Raw genomic sequence first — 21,351 nt, 5'->3', positions numbered from 1 at the left:
CTGAAGATCATCCAGCACCTTTCCCTGCCACAAACCCCATAAAAACCAATGAAAAACCAGAGCCCCAACAGAACATCCAGCCCCAGTCCCGCTGGAAGAGCCGGCTCAGCCCCGGCTGTGACTGGCCAAGGTACAAACCCCTGAAAAGAGGGGGAGAGAACCCCCAGACTGACAGAATCCACAGAATCCCAGATCCAGGGCACTGCTGGTGCCGCTGGCAGAGCTGAGGTAACAGCAGCGAGTCGCTTCTGGTTTGTGTTACACAGACTTTCACTATTACCCAACGCCAGGAAATCAAACAAACCCCAAACAACACCTGAACCCAAACCCACACAACCAAGCAGCCCCCAGCAGAAGATTAAGACAAGCTAGTGAGAGAGGCATTCTCAGAGGGTCTGTACAGCTGAGCTCTGCTTCATAAATTAACGTAAGGAATCGGTTTCTGGTTGTACTCTTGTTTAATGTAGAAATGAAGCATCACAAAAAAAAAAAGACCTGTTGTGCTTTTTGGCATTTTCCACTGACCCCTGCAAACTGTACAGTAAGTTGTGTTCTCCAGAAACAGAAAATGGAACTGGATTGGAATACAAAACTCTTCACTGGTATAAACAAGGTATGGCCTCTGTTAGCCGAGTAAGAGCCCGTGGGAAAGGAAAGGAGGAGTGGCTGCAGCAGAGTGGAGCGTGTGGAGTTGTGGCACTGCCAGGAATCTCTGCAGAAGCTCGCTGGGTACAGACAAACCATCATTTCACTTCCTAGCTCTGGATCTATTACATGGATATCATTTGCACTGATCAGACATCTAAATGAGAGTTCTACTGTCAAAGTGAATGCAAGGGCAGAAATACTAAATTAAAGCCACTGGTCCAAAACCGGTTTCTAGCAGGCTGGTCCACTGTGGTGTCCTGGTCCTGCTCAGGTGAGCACTGGTGGTGGCACCGAGGACACTGTGGTTGCTGGTCTATGGGATCTGTACTGGTCCAGTTCAGGGCATCCACAACAGCACAGGCGGCACTCAACGAGCGGATGGTGCTCTCCAAAGTGGGGCTTTGCCCTTTTCTTGGTAAGGCAGCAGCCAAGGCCAGCACATCCTCCCTTTGCTGGCTATTTACCATGAACTTTGCTACAGTGATACAGCAGAAAGACCTTTCTCTACAGCTCCTCAGAGTACAGCTTTTGTTCTCTCTGTGAATCAGCAGAAAGCTCTCGATGAAACCTTCCATCTGTAATAAGAATGCAACTCTTTTGAACTCAAACAGTTTTATTTAATGTTTTCTTGCAGACTTTCTGCAAAGTAGCTTCTTTTGAAACAAGAGAGAAAGAAGGGGGTTTTTTTGGGAATACCAAGTTAAAAATGTGAGCCCAACTAAACATGCCATACACATGCTGAGAGGAATTTAACACACATTCATCCGTATGGGCACTCTTCAGTAGACTGGACCAGTGTTTCAATGCAAATTCCAGCCCCCAGAGAACTACATGGTTTAGATTTCACAGTATGACTTTTCCCCCTGTAACCTGGGGAAAAAAACCTTAACTGGTTAATTGACCAAGTTCTTAGCTGCTCTGTCCATCGAGGTTCTGAGACATCAGAAAAGACTGGACCACTTCTTCTGTGGACTGGGGGCTGGTGCTGACGTCCTCCAGCGCATCCGTGACCGAGAACTGCCGGTCCCGCAACCGGTTCCAATTGGCCAAAATGTTGTGGTACTCAAACACCTTCTCATAATTGCCAATGGAATTGTACAGTTTAATGAGACCTCTGTAATCGTATTCAAGTCCACTGTATCCTTCACCAAAAAGCTTCTTTCCTAAAGAAACCCAAGAGAAAAACCAAATTGAGAGGTAAAATATCCATGTGCTGCATCTGAGTTCTCAGGTTATTTTTACCAACAAAATTTGCCTACATTGTCCATTTATGTTCTAGCCACAAAATGTTGTCTAAAGACTAACAGCCAAGTTATTTTCTAAAAACTTTAACACATTTAAGTTTGCTGTGGTCACTTACCAATTGCTATGGATCTCAGATAAAGCTTTTCAGCATTTTCATACTGGTTCATGTCATAGTTGTAGAGGGAGGCGAGATGGCCCACGGAGAGGGCAACTTCGTAATCTTCCTGCCCTAGGAGCTGCTCCTTGATCTGGATGGCCTTGATGTGCATTTCCTCTGCTTCCTGTCAGGGCCAGATTCACACAGGTCAGTCAGACACCACTCACCAGCCCAGAAAAAGAGGGGAAAGAAAGTTTAAAGAAACTTAACTATGTAGCAGCTTAAACAGTAGCTTTTTGTAACAGGCAAAAAGGAACAAAGCCAAATGTAAACCAAGTTCTCCAATTCTTTAGTTAAGTGGATCAGCAGATTGTAGCACCAAGCTCTGTCACCCTCTGAGAGCATTATCCATCTCCATGGATTATTTTTGCACAAAGCTTTTGAGGTGAATGATAAAGCACAAGTTTTCCAAGCACAGAACTACCAACTGAAGTTAGGAATTGTGGACATTGAAACCCATCATTTGTAGTGACAGATTTCAGCTGTCTTGCAGACTTTGGGTCACGAGTAAAGTCTTACCTTAAACTTCCTCATGGACTGATACAGTCTGCCCAGGTTGCCGTAGTGTTTGGCTGTTTGCACGTTGAACTCCCCAAAGGCTTTTTTAGCCAACTGGAGCGAGGAGAGGTGTAGGTCGTGAGCCTCCTGCAGCAGCCTCTGCTCTGTCTCCTTGTTGTGACAGTCTATGGCAATCTCCTCCAGGATAAGTGCTGGGGGCAGGAGAGAGGAGCTGTTACTGTGTCCACACACAGCTCAAAGCCACGGACCCCAGACACCTCGGGACACAGCTCACCAGGCTTTGTGCCTGTCACAAACTGCTGTCACACTGCTGTCTCAAGCTCCCAACACTATTTCATACTCTGTAATTTTACTGCCCCACACCAACTCTTCTGGCTAAGTCCTGAAGTTGGGATTTTTTTGTATTTACAAGTGTGCTGTAAACACCAAGGACTACAAACACCTCCACTGAAAAAGACAGCTCAAGCTACATTGCCTGGTAGGGACCAGGATGAACACATCCAAATGGTTCAGACAATGAAGGGAACTACCTTTAACTCTCTTCGAAGAGGCCAAGAGAAGATGATCTTCTGGGAGAATGTGAGTGATAATGCCAATAGCACGTTCAGCATGGAATCTGAGAGTTGAAATAAAAAATTCAAGATACGTTTATGTACATCAGCAGCTGACTGATAAAATATTAGAAATATTAATGCAATGAACATGCATTTAAATGATAGCCAAAGTCTGGGTCATTTCAGAATATTTTTCCCCATGTACAGTACTAACTGTGCTGCTGTGTGTTGTACTCACAGTGCATTGTCAAATTTCCCAGAGCTGTACTGGTGAACATACGAGGAATAAGCCAAGTCTTCATGAGCTGTAGCTACGTGGATGTTTTTACCTCCAAACACTGACTGCCGGATATCGAGCGCTGTCTGCAAGGGTTCCAAAAATACAATTTCATCAGTTAACACAGAAAAAAAACCCAATCTGCTGGCTCTGAAATTCTCTTTTCTATTTGAGACACTAAATACATAAAATGAGTCAGAGGAAGACAAAGAAAGCAAAAACCCCATAGCTGGCGGTGTTTGGGGTTTTTGTAAACATCATCATTGCAGTCATTAAATCAACTATTCTCTACCTCCATGAATTAACTACAACATCTGAGAGATTAAAAATATCAAGAGAAACAAGTCCTGCTGCCTACCTGATAGATGGCAACAGATTGGCAGATATTGTCTACGTTGAGCAAGTAAAATCCGTAGTCTAGTAGCGTGTCAGAGTATTTGGGGTGCTTGGCTCCAAAATGCTCCCTGCACAAACACACTTCCATTACAAATTGAGGCACGTTGAGTATAATTTTGAAAGGTTTTTTCTGGAATGCCCCTTACCTGGCAAGGTACACAGCGTGCTTTATGAGCTGCTCAGCCTTCTTGAACTCCCGTTTCACCACGCAGGCCTGGGCAGGGGAAGGGGAGCACGTGAGGAGCTGGGCACTCACAGCTCAGCCCCTCCAGACACTGCCACACTTACTGATGTTTCTAATTTCAAAATATCATTGTGGTAATTAAAGGACTTTTCAATTATTTAAGAAAATGAGCACAGCATTAATAAACTGATTTTATCCTGCCTGACTGAAGGGACTGTGCTGTACCTAGTCCAGATCAAAGAGGGAACAGAGCCCTTCTTAGGGAAGTTCACAGGTTAACATTGTCACAATGGTCACTTGTGCAGCTCTAACTCAGTCTCAGGGAGAAAGAAATAGAAACAAAACCCCCCACCCATTCTGAGACAAACACAAACAAGCCTTAGGGCTCCTGAGGAGAATTCTGGAGTTAACAACCTCTCCTCAGCCAACAGGAAGATTTTAGATTCACCTTTGATGCTTGTCGTAGCACATCCACCACTACTTTTACAGGCAGCCCAACTGTGATCTCCTTCATGGCTTCTATGCACCACTTATAGGCCTGTGGGACAGAAAGGCACCAACACAATGAAGCTGGAACTTCACAGTGTTGTAACATTAAGAAAAAACATTACCTGCCTCTGAAAAGCTGGTCATTTACACTCCAAAATTTAAAATACGCTGTTTGATTGCTTATGTGTAATGAACTGTCCAGTTATGTCTTAAAAGACAGACTTAAAACCCACTTTTAAGGTTAACAGTGAATATGTAAGTATTTTATATTAATCTGAGGTTTATATTATTACAATTACATTTACAGACAGAACAGGGTATTTTATGATCTTTAAGCAATCCTCACAATTCCCAGTGTACAGGACAACACCCTGTCAGTGAACTTAGGGGCTAAAGGAAAACACATTTATAGAGTAGTTTCACTTAAGACAGAGTTTTACAAAACAGGTGCAAAGACTGACTTCTGCTATCCATTTTTCCCTATTAAAATAAGCTTTTATAAAATCTCATTGACAGATGACTAACAGGTATGGGCAAGGTAACACATGTATCTTCACATTGGTCAAAGCGCTGCACAGAGCTTACAGACTAACACAGAACGATGCATAGAAACAGCAGTGGATAAAGGAATCGTTGCTCTGGCAGTGCCACAGCTCCCAGGGAGATCAGAACCAGGACTGAGGAGGAGCACCCAGGCAGGTGCCAGCGCCGCCCCCAGGCCCCCTCACCTCGTCGTAGTGGCTCTTGGCGAAGAGCAGGGCGCAGAGCTCCCCGTACAGCGCCGCCTTGTTGGCCTGCTGCCCGTGCTTGGCCAGCTTGTCCATGTAGGACTGTGCCAGCTTGAACGTCTCCTCTCCCAGGTGGTACTTGCAGTTCCCGTTCCGGACGTGCAGCAACCTTGGGGGATGCAGAGAGAGCTGCTGAGGGCGGCGGCAGAAACCGCTGCACGCGCAGCACCAGGGACCTCGCGGGGGACACGCACGCGGCTGCGGCTCCGCCAGCCCAGCACAACTGCCCTGCCTGGGGACAGCCACACACCCCACCAGGGCACAGGGCAGCTTCCGCAGGAATTTCTCCTGCTGGAAATGTCACAGGACTTTACCTATCAGTGCAGCTTTGCATATCCAATGCACACTCTGGGGTGGAGCTTTTGTGTGTTAATTTTCATAAAATCCATTCTTCTCAATACTGATGCAATTCCTCTCCCAAAACCCTGCCCTATGCAGTCTGAAATCTCTCCCACCTCCTTCCCAAAGGGTGGTAACCCCAAACAGCCACAGTAAGTACAACAGAGCTCATTTTCCTGCATCCTTATGCTTTCCCCCCAAACCCTGAGTAGCTCCAAGTGGGCATTTTTGTGCTTTGGGGCTTGGGGGAGGTCTTCACAAAAGATTTAGTCACATCTATTCCACACACGTTCCAGCACCACCACGAGAGACTATCTTATTGACCAAGTCCACAACAACTCAAACACCCCCTGCTCTTCCCTCTCCTACCCTGCTGCCTTCCCATCTCAAGGATCAACATCCAAATACAGCCAATAACACCACGCACTGCTGAAACCTATTCCTGCTTCCCTAGAGAAGTAACAGTTCCAGCTGCTGGCACTTATTTAAAATAAAAGTAAAGAATTTGTTCATTAACATAGGCTGATGCTCACTGGCTTTAACGAGGTGCATTTGGAATGGGTGTGTTAGGATATTCCAAGCCCAAAGGGCAGAGCTGGATTCCCAGCCAGGGCAGCTGCTCCTGCTCCATGGCAAACACCTGCCAGTGAGCAGACGTGGAATTTTGGTGAATTAACCTCCATTGTCCCTGCTGGAAATGTGTCATTAGACAGTGAGTAACAGAGACTGAAAACACCAGGCAAGGCTGGGGAAATCAGGACAACACAGCACAGGGAGAGACCTGCACAGAGGGAAGGGAAGCAGAATGTGAAGCTGCATTGCAAAGAGGCTCAAACTCTGACCAAGTGGGTTCATGTACAGGAACAGCATTTCAGTCCCGATATGATACATTAGGATAAAACTTCCAGTCAATTGTTAAAGGGGAAGGAGTGAACAGTGAAGGTTTTGCTATTTTTTTTTTCTTTTCTAAACCTGTTTCCAGTTGCTCCAAGTGGAGATTTAAGCTACTGCAGCCATGCCCCCTGTAATACAGCTCAGTTCACCCTAAAAACTCAGCCTGTCCAACACTGTCCCTCTGTTTCCCACCCAAATGTCTCACCAAACTCAAACAGTAATGAGAAAGGAAATAGAGTTCCCATTTTCCTAAGCAGGGCGTGAAGACAAGCACATGACAGATGTGTATTTGCTGCACAAAGAGAACATCAAAAGAAAAGCCCTTCAAAACCCTGCAAAAGCTACACAAGCTCCAGCTCTCCAGTGGGAAACAGCACCACGGCTCAAGAACAGACAGCAAAAAGCAACACCCACATTTTTCCTTAAATAAAGTCTCAGAACCAAACACAATGTACAAGTGCATTGTGTGCCTGGTCACAGGAACATTCCAGCAACAAGAGACAGGAATTATAAAGAAATGAGAGAAGAATTAAGGAAACACTTTCCCGAAAGAGAAAAAAACATTTTGCCAACACCATTCAGTTGGGAGCTGCTCTGCAGCATCAAAACCACGGAGCCCAAATCCCATGTAATGGAATAAGCCAGTGGGGATAGCACTGCAATTTAGATAAGCTCCTGGGAAAGATCATATCCAATGTCTGGATGCTTCAGTGACAGTGTCTAGAAACAAAGAAATCTCCAAAAAAACCAAGCTAAACCTAAGCCAATCCTCCAGGATAAGCAGAGTTTATGTGATCCAGTTCTGAGTAACAAAAAAGTCCTTTATTAATCCAAAGGAATCTTAGGAGATAAAGCCAAGAGGAAGAGAAAAGGCCTCAGGACATTTATGCTAATAGCTCTGAACCTCTTTTGATGTCTGCAATAACAGCTTTTGGGGACTAACCTCCCCCAACAAACTCAGTCTCTCAGAGCCAACACAGCAGCTTAGGAAGTCTAAAACCACCAGAAGAAAACAGCCTAAGAATCAGCCAAATGTGTAACAATGAAGTGGGAGAACCACGTATTTGTACCTTACTGTTAACACAGAATAATGAGAGAAGGCAAACCAAAAAAGAGCACCACACACGCAGGAAAGCAGTGTACAAGCTCAGAGGAACCTCCCACCTTCCCAGCTTCTCCACAGAATTTACTACTGCCAGGACAAGGAAACACCAAGTTGTGCTCAAATAACACAAAACTTCACACATTTTTAAACTGCGTTCTATTAATAACACAATGTATTAATTCAAATCCCAGAGATTTGACTTGTTAGCTTTAGAGCAAGAGCTGCCACTTTTTTAAAGTGTCATACATTGAAAAGCTGGACTTGAATTTTGTTTGCTTAAAACTCCCCCTCACTCCAGTGCAAGCTCAGTGCACAAACATCACATCCTGCAGTGGGGATCAGGTGGTCACAACACAAAGTTTATTCTCAATTTGAGAGGCAGTAAGCTGAGTATAACTACTGCTCTCTTGCCACAGAAAGGTGTTTAGATTTTACAGATTAGCCCTTCTCAGAGTGTTTGACATTCTTTCAGGTTGGTACATCCCCAAACCAAGGATGCTGAGTGTTTGGGAGATGCCAGAACATTTCCCACTCCCCCTGCTGCACGGAGGGGTGATGTCCCACACAGGCCAGCAGTTCCCTAGAGAACAATGGATGTCTCTACCAAACAGAGCCAACACCTCCAGGTCAGAAGGGTTCATTCTAACACAGGATGCTTTCTTCTAGCACAGAGAGAAAATCTCCTTTCCACAGCTATTGTCCAGCAGAGACAGTTCCCTTTTTTCTCTGCCTTTCTTTCCCTTCTTTTCATTTCTATTTGGAGAAGGTGACAGAGTTATTTTTAAGCAACTTCTCCAGCTTGCCAAAGAGCCTGATACAACGAGAAAACTTTTTTTAGATTAATTAGAAGGCAAAGGACCAAGCACTAACTGTGGCTCTATATCCATCACTCCCCAGTTCTAGGACGCTGGATACGTGTGCCCAGGCTCCTGGCATCATTTCTGGAATGCCAGCCAGCAGAACCAGGCAGAGCAGCGTTGCCATGGCCCTGGGGCTGGCACAGGACATCAGCAGCTCTTGGCAAAGCCTCTTTACTCTTCATGTTTGCCCAACCATAAACAAGATGCAGGGCTTTTTTTGGAGCAGCTTTCCAAACAAGTTTTGCTCTATATTCAGATAAATACAGCACATGCTTTATTATTTGTTACAGCAGCTAAAAAAAAAAAATCCTAATTTAAGTCTGCCCAGTAGCCTCCAGGTGCCCAAGGGCACATCTGGAGTGTGCAAAAACAGGTTGGTCATGGTGAGAGCAACAAAACCCAGCCAGCTCCTGCCTGCAGTTCATCACACCTCAGCACAGGGGGAAGAGCAACAGAGGCCTCTGTCAAGGGAATGTGAACCTCTGCAGGCCCTGAGGAACAAGGCAGCTTCAAAACTCTAGTAGCAAAAAATCCCCTTTCCCAAATGTTTTCAGCTGTGGCTGGAGGTGCCCACAAGAACTGGACATCCAGATCTTTCTTTACCCAGGCCCAGAGCTAAGTACTCAGCATGGAACAAGAGAACTCGCTGGATGTGGAATCAGGAAAGGCAAGTTCTGATTTCATTTCTGCTCAACTGTATCTATTATTGTTTGCATTTGGATTTGGCAAATTCTACTTGTCATAAATAGAACTTCAGCAAAGTCCAACACAGAACATTCCTTCACATGCAAAAATCCTTGAGAAAACAAGGACTCTGGACCACTCTTGTTATCCAGCAGTGTTACTCATGAAAGATTACAAAGGACAGCAAAACATTGGGTTTTTTAATCCATTGTACTGTGCTGCCAACTTAGAAGCTGAAAATCCAGGGATTAGTGTAAAACAAGCACCTCCTGATCTTCAGCTCTAGCCAGGAAAGTGTTTTGGTGCAGCAGAACACTAAAGGAGCATCTGGAGCTGGATGGCTCCAAGGTTTCCCAGAATTCAAGGTGAGCTCACCTCACACAACACTCCACAGCACGGAACCAGTGAAGGATTTCATCGTGGAGGGTGCACAGCTGAAGGCAGGAGAGGAACACCTTCTCAGCATCACTGTACCAGCCTGCATCTGACAGGAACCCCCCTAGAAAAAAATCAGCAACAAACAGCAATGTGAAGAGCAAAACACATCGGCAAGAGAAAAAGGGTTTGCTCAAGTCTTGCAAAACGAACACTTATTTAATAGACCTGCTTCTACAGACAGAAATCCTGTCAAGGTGAAACCCTCCCGACCTGTAAAGGATGAAATGTAAGAGGAGAATTCTCCTACGGCTGAAGGAAATAATACTTTGGTTTAGGATGGCTTTTTGGTATTACAGAGTTTTCCTGCAGATTTCTGTCAAGAAAAACTTACCAACACCAAAATCATGCAAATTCCTCATCACATCTGCAAACCAATTTTAAACCTAAACTATTTGAACTTTAAAAAGTCTATATATTCTTAGATATTAAATCAAATATATTTCTTTTAAGACACCAAGTAGCATTCCAAAAATTCTGTTACAAAACACACATTCTTTAAAAGGCCAATCTTTAACGGGGAAAAAAATTAATGTTAGATTAACTGAAGCTTGCAAGAGAGAAAGCAAAGAGCCCATGAGCAGCAGTTACCTAAAACAAACCCAATCTGGATTGCTTTTTCTTTCACAGCAGCATCTGACTCTGCAATGTAGGAGCACCGTCTGCTGAAGGAATAGGCCAGGACAGAAGCAACCTTGACTCCATGGTCCATCAGAGCCTGGAAACAGTGATGGAGCAGATGTCTGCAACAAAAGGAAGCACAGCTCGGTTACACGTGAAGGTTTGAAAGCAGTCAGTTGCCTCTCATGAATTTAGACGAGACAAGTCAAGCCCAAGCCTCCCTCAAAACCCAAAGCAGATGAGTACAAGCCCCACTGTGAGGCTGCAGCTGATGGATCCCAGGTGCTGGGTGATCCAACACAAAGCGAGTGCACACCAAGTTCTCTGCAAGGACACCCTCCGGTGGGAGCCAAACACAAGCTGCCCACACAGGATTAAAACCGGGAAACAACAGTTTCCAGCTCAAACTCACCAGGGAGGAGGGCTCCAATCCTCCCTCCCCCAGCACTCCAGACAAATGAGCAGTGATGGTGAGCAGTGATGGCTTCATTAACATCACACATGCTATGGGAGGAACCGGTGCCTCAAGACTCAAAGCTCATCCCGGTTACAAAGAATCTGATCTAAAACAGTCAAGTTCTGGAACACCACAAATTGGAATATTTAATGACAGGAAAACTCTTCAAACTGGGGCGATCCCTCAGGATTTGCTAAATCAGCAGGAAATGGGTGCTGTGACTGTCACTGCTCAGGGATTGTCTGAGCACCGACTTCTGTGTTGAGCATCTGGGGGGGGGGGTTGCATTTTTTCTTGTTTGCACCTTTTTTTAACCTCTCTTCCTAGATGGAGAGATTAAGAGCTGAAATGAGAATTATTGATCTATTAAGATACTCACCTTTTATCTAAAGCTCGTAGCACCTTTGCAAAAACTTCTAGTTCACAAAATTCACTACCCAGCTGGCACAAGCGGCCCTGTTGGTAAAGCTGGAAAAAAACCCAGGTAAGTTAATCTTAAAATTTAAGATCTGGGAAATTCAGCTTACTAGCAAAGATAACTTACAATGAAATCTAGACTTTAAAGCATTGAATAGAGCAGGCTAAAAAGTTCCAGTATCAGAAGATTTCACCACAGGAGTACAACTTCAATGTTTAAAAAAACTGAGCTATGAGAGGTCCATAGGTGGTTTCAAGGGGTTTTTTTTAATCTACAGATGTATTTCCAGGTGTTTGTGTCCTCCTGCATCACCAAAACTCTGCCACGTGTAAGCTACAAACCCAAGACAAAACCAAGAAACGACTGAAATCAGCAAAAAATACAACTGACAGCTGTGATACCAAGTACTTTCAAAACGTGTTTAAATGGCACAAAATCTAGGATACAGCAATGCAAATATATCAGATACAAATAAACCCAAACCCACAAGTTCTGCAAGGAGTGACTCACCAATACCCAGCACAAAGACAGGCACGAGCCCCGTCCCCATTTACACCTGAGCTTACACAGGTAATTCCCCCATCAGTAACTGGGAAAACTGGAGTCTGTTCATGCATTTATTAAAAGCGCTGGCTCATTTTATGCCCAAAGTGATTTGGGCCTGCAGATAAGCAAATTTATCAGCTGTGTTACTCATAACAAACCACAGACAGTTGTCCATGCAGTGCATGGTTAAGCTCTGCCACATCAGGCTATAAATGCTATAGATTTACACAAGTACAAAGGGACTGTGCAAATAAATGTCAGAGAAATCCACTGTGAACTATTAATTCTCATTATCTTGAAGGCCCTGACCCACAGATGAGCATAGGAGGGTACAGGACCTAAGGAAGCACCACTCCACACCTGCCACAGGCACCGTCAGCGCTTAAATGAAAACATTAATATTCCTCCCACTTTTAATAATGCCTTAAAATGCTTCCAGTGATAAGCATCTGGTGCCTGGTTCACCTTTTTCTCCACAAACACTGGGAGCTGATGAATTAATATTCCAAACACAGCACATGAGAACATCTCCAGCCTGAAATTTAGTTTTAGTCAACTCTTCTTGTAAAAGTACATGACACTGGCTCTAGAGCACAGGAAATTTGTTATTTTAACAACACAACCTACAAAAAAACTTCAAAAATACTTTGACCTAATAATGTCAATTGCCAGAAATGAATGTTTTCCTTTTTGTTATCTATTTTTCTGGGGGAGCATAAAAAAAAAAAAAGGCAACTCTTTTAAAAACCAGAGCAAGTTTGCATGCAAAGTAACTGCTCAGATAAAGCAGCGTGTCCCTGCACTTCAAAGGGATCAGAGCTCCTGCTGGAGCTGGATTCTCTCTGGCACTGAAGGAAGAGCCAGTCTGCTGTATTTAAAAGCTACAGTCATGGTTAAATGTTCTCATTTCTTCAGCACAGCTGTCTCACAGTAAATGTTCTATAAAACCTAAAATGTATTTTCTGCAGAAAAAAAAAAAAAAAAGGGCTGTTTAAATTGCCTGGTATTCCATGCCCAAAGTGAAGGTGGGCATCCCATCAATAATTGGTGAGCTCATTTCTGGAGGAAGCTTAGACATCTCCAAGCTACTGTAGCAGGATTTAAGGCAACCAAAATTACTATCACGTTTCACAGTTCTCAAGTACAGTATCACTCCCTCCTATCACCTTGCACTGCTAGCCAAAAATCCCAGAGATTCCTGGCTTATCAAATATTAACCATAATAAGACTTTTAAAAATTTATATATTTATGAGGTTACATAAACACATCTTGTAAGGAGAGAATCCCTCTTACATGAGATTCTGAAACTGCCAAGGAGTAAATGGCCTGGTGGGGTGGGAGGGAGGGGAAGGTCCCACAGGACCCTCAGTTTTAGAACATCAATAATTTCGGGCACATGTCAAGTTTGGCTTGGGCCCCAAAGTCCAAGCTGCAATTTTTCACTGCTCTAATTTGAAATACAACATCTTTGAGACTTTTACTATCCCTGTAACCCCTTCCCTCAACATACTGGCAAACATTTTGAAGAATTAACTCAGCTGGAAGCCTCTTGGAACTGTTATGGTGGTTACAGCAATATTTTCAAACTAAATTTGACATGGAAATAGTGAGTATACGTCAAACTGTGAAGTAATTCCAGGAGATCCAGTAACACTCATTGAGAAGCAGCTGGGAGGACTGAAGAAATGATTCTCATGTCAAAGCTCCAGAGAGACAGAATCCCTGACCACAGCCTTGCTACATAACATGAAAACAAAACAGCAATTCAAGAAAAACATGCCCTGACATGAGCACAGAGCTTTGGACTTCTAAAGAACTGATCTGTTCTGAAGAGAGAAAAGTCCTTTAGACACCAGCTTAACCTATTTGGAACCTACCAGGGATTTATTTTTCTTTAACTATGGAAAAATGACTCAAAACCTGCAAGATTACTCCCAACTCCATCAGCTCACACTGACACATGAGTTCTGGCACTGAGGATAGCTATAAATTTAATATACAGGTAGATTACTATACACATGCCCAATCCAGCTGTTGTGCACAGCTGTGAGAAACTCACCACGACCCTCCTTCAGGATCTAAGGCTGAATGTTGAACTGCACATCCAGGTGGGTGTGTTATAAAAGCTGCACGTTGTGGTGTCCCAAATTAAACATGTTAATGACATTAACTTGTAATTTTAATATTATATTATAATTCTATTAAAGTTCTTGTCTTTCCCCGGGTAGATTAAGCTTAAAAAAACAACCAAACTTTCTATAAACATAATATTTTAAAAATCATTTTTCAAAGCAGATGGGGGTTAATTCCAGCCAGCTGTACAAGGATCCGCTAAAAGAGGAACTGAAGAAGACGCAATTTGAAAAATATGCTCCTGTTGCTCCAGTTTGGAAGAGGATTGAAAAACATGGATATTTCAGTAAGAATTACAGAGGAAATCCAAGAAGCTCCCCAGCATGTTTTGTAATGCCTAATAATGTAACATGGAGTATCAAGCCAGATTAGGGAAGGACAGTGTACTTAAAAAACAGCAGTATTTGGGAAAAAAGTTGGGCTGAAACCACCATGTTCCTTCCCCACTCAACAAGGAAGGAAAAAGTTTTCCTGAGTCAACAGTTCACTGAATCAATCTCTTGACAAATGACTCATTACAGAAAATAAACAGTTCAAAATTTAGGTATATTCCATGCTTTTAAATCAATTCCAAAATCATCTACAAATCCTCTGCACAAGCACTGCTTCTACTGGATGCTGTTTAAGGCATTAAAAGGAAAATTCAGCTCTCCTTGGAAAGCACAATGCCAGCTACCAGGCTGATCTGTACAAACCTCAATCAAATAAATAACCAAGAAAGAAACCAATGTTACTGAACTAGCCTGACTTCAGAGATCTTATAGAGCCCAGTGCTTGCACAGCCCAAACATTCCCACCTGCTCTGCTCTCTGGGCCAGAGCAGCACAGTTTGTGTTTCACAGAGCCCAGCACAAGGGATACAAAGTCTGAGCCACACAGTCACACGTGTGAGATTCTCCTCAGGAACTGGGAAAACCCAGCCTGCTTTGAAGTTCAATCCGCCCAGAGGAAATGAAGTGGAAATAGGAATTATTGTTCAGCAGGAGCTCAACACCTCTGTTCATGATGTGACCTCATTATCTCAATTATGATGAGTTCTGGTGTCTCAGACTCAACAAGGATACTGAAAAGGAAGGGAAGTTGGAGGATATTGGGATGAGAAAACATGCCCACAGTTAGAGGTAGAAAGTCAAAAAAGGCAATCTGAGTAGCACAAGTTAGAAGACAAGAAGTTTCAAACTAGTAAAGACATAACAAGGAAAGACAGCTCAGTTCACATCTAAATTTAGACTACAGAAATAAGGCATGTGTTAATAATAACTGGCAAAAACTAACGAGGTAATGATTCTCCTCCACTGTGAAGCTTTAATTTGAAGAGGTGATAGAAGGCTCTGATTTAAGCCCAGCAGCATTCAGTGCAGTCCTGCTGCACACTGTGCTCCAGCCAGGTGACAGGAGAGGTTGTACACTGTGTGTGTGCACAGGCAGAAATCATCACTGCTTCCCACAGACACATTTCAGTTCTGACCCCAGAAACAGTAGCACGAGGGGAGTTCAGTCTCTGTGAGCTCACCCTGGGGGTCACAGCAGAAGCCCTTCAGAAGAAGGCTCTGGGATGCTCTGCCTCCCTCACACTCTGCGCTTGTGACCTTGGCTGTGCTTCCCTGGGCAGGGAAGCTCGGAGCTGAGGCAGCAGCACAGCCACACTTCATTTCAGGGGGAGCTCATCCTTCTCACTCTCATCAAATACCCTGCAGACTGAAGCCTTGGGACAAGCTTGTTTTATTCTGATGGACAGAAATTACACTTATAATGCTTCTCCATCAGTAAACTCAACCTCTGCTGCAATGCAGAGAACAGACGTTCTGCTTCTTGTTTTCAACTGTCAGCAAATTCCTGTTTGTTCATTTTCTTTGGTTCAAAGAATACCTAAACGTGACAGAAACCAAATGAATGTCCTCTCCAACTGCTCCTGTGGTTAATGATCTCACCAGAAAACATTCCAAGAACAAATTATTTTCAAGAAAAATCAATTGTAAGAAAAGAGAAACACACAATCCAGGAAAGACATTCCAAAAGGAAAATAAACATGGGATGAAACTCCTCATTAACCAGTGCAAGTCCAAGATGAGGCTGCCACTGTGTAACTGCAGCAGATAGCTGGGACAGAGAACACTAAAGCAGTGAAGCACCTTGGGAATCAAAGTCATGAGATAATTATGTAAAATAGAGTATAAAGCTGAGGTACAGAGGGAGAGAACCGAAATCTACGTAAGACACTGACTTCTGCCAACAAAAAACTTGATTCTCTATACAAACACCCTCCCCTCAAAACATTATCCTCACTGCAACAAACTACAAAATATAGTAAGTTGATTTTTTCACTTTTTTTTTTTTTTTGGTTGATTTGGTTGTTTTGTTTTGGGTTCAGGGCTTTTTTTTTTTTTTTTTTTTTTTTTTTGAGGACTTGCAGTTTATTCCAGCTGTCACTACTTTTTAATATACAATTTTGGCATTTTGCTCATGTGCTGAATCTCAGTTAAATGAGATCCAGCATATTTCTTTCTTTGGCTTCTAAAAACTACACACCCTCTCTCTCATCCTCCCCCCCAGAAAAACAAGCAAGAGAACCTAACTAGTTTAACTAGGAAAAAAACCCAACCAGGATATCCACAAACCTGGCAAACACCCAAAGGAAACAAAGTATGATATGTGTGCACATTTTTATTTTTCCCCCCCAGAGGCAGGTGTTACTTGTAACAATACTAGTTATCAAGCTCCTCAAAATACAGCTGTGATTAATAAGACATTTAAATATTTTTTAGCTCAAATGTAGGCTTGGAAATTTCCAGGATATCCTCACAAGCATCCTGCTCTGCCTCTTATTTTTCTACTGGTTGCAAGGAAAAGTCAAACAGTGCTTGAAAAAAGAGATATGCAGTGATACCCTGCTGAAGCAGTGCAGGTTTGTTGTTTTACCACAGTCATGATTATTTGATAGTGCCTTGTTTTGAGTTTTAGTCACTGTTTGAGAATGCTCCAGAAAGATAAATATGCTCAGTATGAGGAACCTGCCTGTTCCTGTCACCTTGCAGCAGAACCCATTCCTTATCAAACCCACAAGAACATCCTGCAGCTATCCCAGATCGATTCCTCACCCAGGTTTATAAGGCACGTTCCAAAAGTTAACAATTCTGGAAGATGTAGAGGTAAAACAAATCAGATTTGTCAAGGAGTGGGAAATAAAGGCAGTATGTTATGACAATAGAGCCAAACACTGGATTAGAGAGTATCCTGGGGAACAAAACCAAGACACTGCTGGCATCTTCTTCCCTTTTAAATAGCAGCACATCGACCATCTCTGCTATTGTATCTCACCTACAACTTCTGAATCAACCTGGACATGTTGGTTAAACTGGGCAAACCTGGTAAACATTGAGTGTTTATACCAATGAATATGATAAAAACATTTTTGTATGGCCACAGACAATTAACATCCATAGATCAAAACAAAATCTGACTGGTACCACCTTTTATTTTTTTCAAAAAATCAATGGCAAATCTCAAGTACCACAAACCATGATTAACATCTAGATAAGAAACTATTACTTACAAGTTATATGTGAAAGATTTGAAACATTTTTTATTCCTTTTCATCATCACAGAATGAAAGTGATATAGGATACTAACAACTAATTGACACCCCCCCAACACAGCAGCAACAAACACCACGTAGTCAAACAAATACTTAGAGGTCTTCTAGTCTGTCTTACTCCAAAGACTGTTAATGGCTTTGGAAATTCTACTTCTGCTTTAAAGAACTCAATGGTCAGGACATATGGAATAGGGCTCACCATGATAAAATGATATTTAACGTCCACCTGACATTCAAAATAACTGCTGCAAAACAGCAAAACAAGCACCACACACATCGTGAGAGGGATGTTGTCCCCAGCTGAACCTAATTCAGCTGCCCCTGAATGATACCTTTAACATATTTGATGCTGTCATCATCCAAACAGAGACTCAAGAACCAGTTACCAAGTGTGTATAGGTGCACAGAGAATCACACAATGGTCTGAGAGGGAAGGGACCTTGAAGTAATTCCAACCCCTGCCAAGGGCAGGGATGCTATTCTCTAGACCAGGTTATTCCAGGCCCCATCCAAGTTGGTTGTCCTACACAGAAAAGATGACACTGAGGACATGGAAGCCCAGCCTATCCTTGCAGCCATGGAACACTCACTGCAGGTATGGCCCAGTTTGGTTTATTCTGAATGAGGACATCCCATAGATGCAGGTTGGTAAGAGGAATATCAGCACACCTTACACAGCTCAAGAACTCCTGCTGTGAAACACAGAAATTACAGGAACAGCTTCAAACTAACAGAGAACAGGTTTAGATTAGAGATTAGGAAGAAATATCTAAGGTGGGTGAGGCCCTGGCACAGGGTGCCCAGAGAAGCTGTGGCTGCCCCTGGATCCCTGGAGTGTCCAAGGCCAAGTTGGACATTGGGGCTTGGAGCAGCCTGGGACAGTGGGAGGTGTCCTTGCCATGGCAAGGGTGGAATGAGATGATCTTTAAAGCCCCTTCCAACACAAACCAGTCTGTGGTTCTATGCAATCAGTGTCATTAACAACAGCTGTACTGTCAGTACAACACAAACACTGTTTTGGGGATAGGCACTTATCATCTTTATTATCATCTGCCCCACAAGATGACAAACCCATGTACACAAGCAAAAGAAACGTGTTAGAGAGTCTCCTCAGAAATCAGACATGCTGCTGGATCTTCTTCATCATGGAACAACTCCACGTGAACCTGATTCAAAGCAACCACTCAGGAGCACTAATAAAAGCATAAAAAGTCAATGATCTTATCAAGCTCTCCTAGTTTTTAAACAGCTGGGAATAATGCATACTTGGATATTTCTATCATTAGAAGGAGGTTTTGCTTTATACTTTCAAAATCCACAGAGCACCATCCTCTCACCCGATTGAACATGAGGACCAGCAATGCCAAGGAAGTTTATTTGTCAAGGGTCATATTTACTAACACCTGAAAGTAACCTCCCAAGTATTCTTCCACATTGCGATTTTCATGTCTTCAGTCTTTAACTGATGACTACTATGTGTCAATCACATCATTATCTGTGAGCATGCTCATATGTCATAAAAATGGGTTTCCATCCTTCTCAGCACCTAAGGCAGACATGAAATAACCAGGACGCGGAAAATGTACGTGTCTGTTCCAATGCTAGAGAAGCAATTTCCCTGTCCCCTGTAAATACTACCAGTCTCCATGTATATGATGGGTCACTAACCCTGGTTCACAATGATCAGGCTAAAGAATTACTTCATTTAAAAACTCCTAAATTTTTAGAAATTCACTGGAAGAGGAAAGAAGGGTTATCCCTCATCTTAGGTTTTATAGACATTGTTTCTCCCCGATGAATGCTCATTTACAGCTGTTCCTGCACATGAATGAAATGCCTGTTTAGTGGACAATAAGAAATTAATGGACCATCTCAGTGCACCTTTTACACCAAATCCGTATATTCCAGGGGCAGCTGAACGCAGAACAGCCCTTGCACCAAAGAATGATTTAATGCAAATAAACTACAGCATTAAACAACACTCGGTTCTTTCCATCTGGTTCCTACCAGATCATTAATACTAGACCACGGCAAACTGCTCTCTCAACCACTGACATCACCATCTCCAATACATTATTAAAAAAAGAAAGGGGAAAAGGAAAAAAAAAAACATATTCCAGCACAGCCAGCTCGGCCTCATCCAGCCCGCACCGCTCCCCAGTGGCGAGAGGCACCTTCCCCCGCGACCCCCAAAGCCAGGCCCCGTCCCCGCGTCGCCCCCGGGGGCTCCCCAGCCCCTCACCGTGGCCTCGGGGCGGGTCCCGGGGGCAGCCACAAGGCCCCGGCACGGCCCGAGCCCGGAGCCGCCGCTCCTCCAGCCGCAGCTCGGGCGGCCACACAGGCCCTGGGCCCCCGGCCCGTCCTTCGGGCCGTGCCCCGCACCGGCGAGACCCCGCAGCCCCTCAGCCCCGCGCCCCCGACCAGGCCAGGGCGGGCCCGGGCCGCCCCCCGGGCCGCTTCTCCTTCCACGTCCCACAGGCCCAGCCGGGCCCGGCCCCGCTCGGCCGCCGCCGTACCTTGTAGTACACGTCGAACTGGATGTTCTCGGGCAGCGAGCGGATGTCGCGGCGCCGCGCCCGCCCGTAGCTGTCCACGACGGCCGAGATGGCCGTGTTGTAGAGCGTCTCGGGGACCCACTCCAGCTCCACCGCCGCCATCTTGGCTGTGCGGAGCCGCCTTCCCCTCCCTCCCTCCGCCCCACCGCCGCCCGCCCGCTCCGCCTCACGGGGCTCCCGCCGCCCGCCCGCTCCGCCTCGTGCCCCGGGGCTGCCGCGGCTCTCGCAGCCCTGCCCGCTCCGCCTCACGCCCCGCGGCTCCCTCAGCCCTGCCCGCTCCGCCTCACGCCCCGCGGCTCCCTCAGCCCTGCCCGCTCCGCCTCACGCCCCGCGGCTCTCGTCCCCCTGCCCGCCCGCTCTCCATCGCGCCCCAGGGCGCTCGGGGCTCTTCATCTCCTTGCCCGCTCGCTGCCCTCACGCCCCGCGGCTCCCCGGGGGCCCGCAGCCCTGCCCGGACGGGCAGCAGCAGCGAGAACGGGGCATTGTGAGGGAGGCACGAGGGAAGCGACTTAAGGGGAAGGAGCGCAGCGTTGTGGGGTGGGGTTTTATGGAGGGTCTGGAGCATCTCTCTGATGAGGAGAGACTGCGGCAGCTGGGCCTGGTTAGTCTGGAGAAGACGGAGAGGGGATCTCGTTAACGCTTATAAACATCTCAAAGGTGTCAGAGGATGGTGCTAGACTCTCTCCGGTGATGCCCAGCGACAGGATGAGGAGCAATGTCCATAAACTAAAACACGAGAAGTTCCACCCCAAGATGAGGAAGAACTTTTCATGAGGGAGGTAAAGCTCTGGAACAGCTGCCCAGGGAGGGAGCGGAATCCCCCTCTCTGGAAACATTCCTGCTCCAGGTGATCCTGCCTTGGACTGGATGGTCTTTAAGGTCCCTTCTAAACCTATGGATTCTGTGAATCCCTGCAGGCAGCCATAGGGAGTGAGGTTGGATTGACCACCACGGCCCACACCAGCCCGAGGGGCTTTATCTGCACAGGGAGAAGCGGCTGAGCACCAAATAACCAAATATCGCCCCTCACACTCTGAGCCCAACCCAGCCCAAACCTCTCATAGAGCGTAAATATCATTTACAGCTCACCTGTGCTAACACCCAGCTGATATTGGGCAACCTGTGACCTCTAGGTGTGTTGGCAGCTCGTGTGAGCACCTTTTGGGCACCCAGAGTTTGCTATTACAGGATATAATAATCCTAAATATTAAAGAAGTTTCATTATTGTATGAAATTTCTGTTGCTGATGTTTTCTTAGTTAGGGTAGGATCGATACTGTTCTTTTTTGTTTTAAAAATTATAGGCGGCAGAGCTCCTGCTGTTTTACTATGGGCACATTACTTTTAATAACCCAAATTGTTGCTATTCCTCCCATTTTTGTAAGAGAACATTATTCTTTGTCCTTTACTTGCAGAAAGAAATGTTATGGGGTGGGAAGAAAGGAATGTGAC

At 44.8% G+C, this 21,351-nt stretch overlaps 1 protein-coding gene across 1 annotated transcript; it reads right to left on the bottom strand.

Annotated features, from left to right (window-relative positions):
* Positions 1-439: 439 nt before the first annotated feature.
* Positions 440-20,022, bottom strand: APPBP2 (amyloid beta precursor protein binding protein 2). Its single transcript, XM_069033203.1, has 13 exons — positions 19,862-20,022; positions 11,032-11,120; positions 10,166-10,317; positions 9,515-9,638; positions 5,198-5,366; positions 4,429-4,518; positions 3,943-4,010; positions 3,759-3,864; positions 3,362-3,486; positions 3,100-3,185; positions 2,570-2,760; positions 2,009-2,174; positions 440-1,811 (listed from the first exon to the last, which is right to left on the bottom strand). Exons 1-13 carry the CDS (start codon positions 20,000-20,002, stop codon positions 1,558-1,560), a joined length of 1,761 nt encoding a protein of 586 aa, XP_068889304.1. The 5' UTR covers positions 20,003-20,022; the 3' UTR covers positions 440-1,557.
* Positions 20,023-21,351: the final 1,329 nt, after the last annotated feature.

Source organism: Aphelocoma coerulescens, chromosome 19 (genome assembly GCF_041296385.1).
Source record: "Aphelocoma coerulescens isolate FSJ_1873_10779 chromosome 19, UR_Acoe_1.0, whole genome shotgun sequence".
Lineage (NCBI taxonomy): Eukaryota > Metazoa > Chordata > Aves > Passeriformes > Corvidae > Aphelocoma > Aphelocoma coerulescens.
This window is presented reverse-complemented; position numbering and strand designations above follow the sequence as displayed.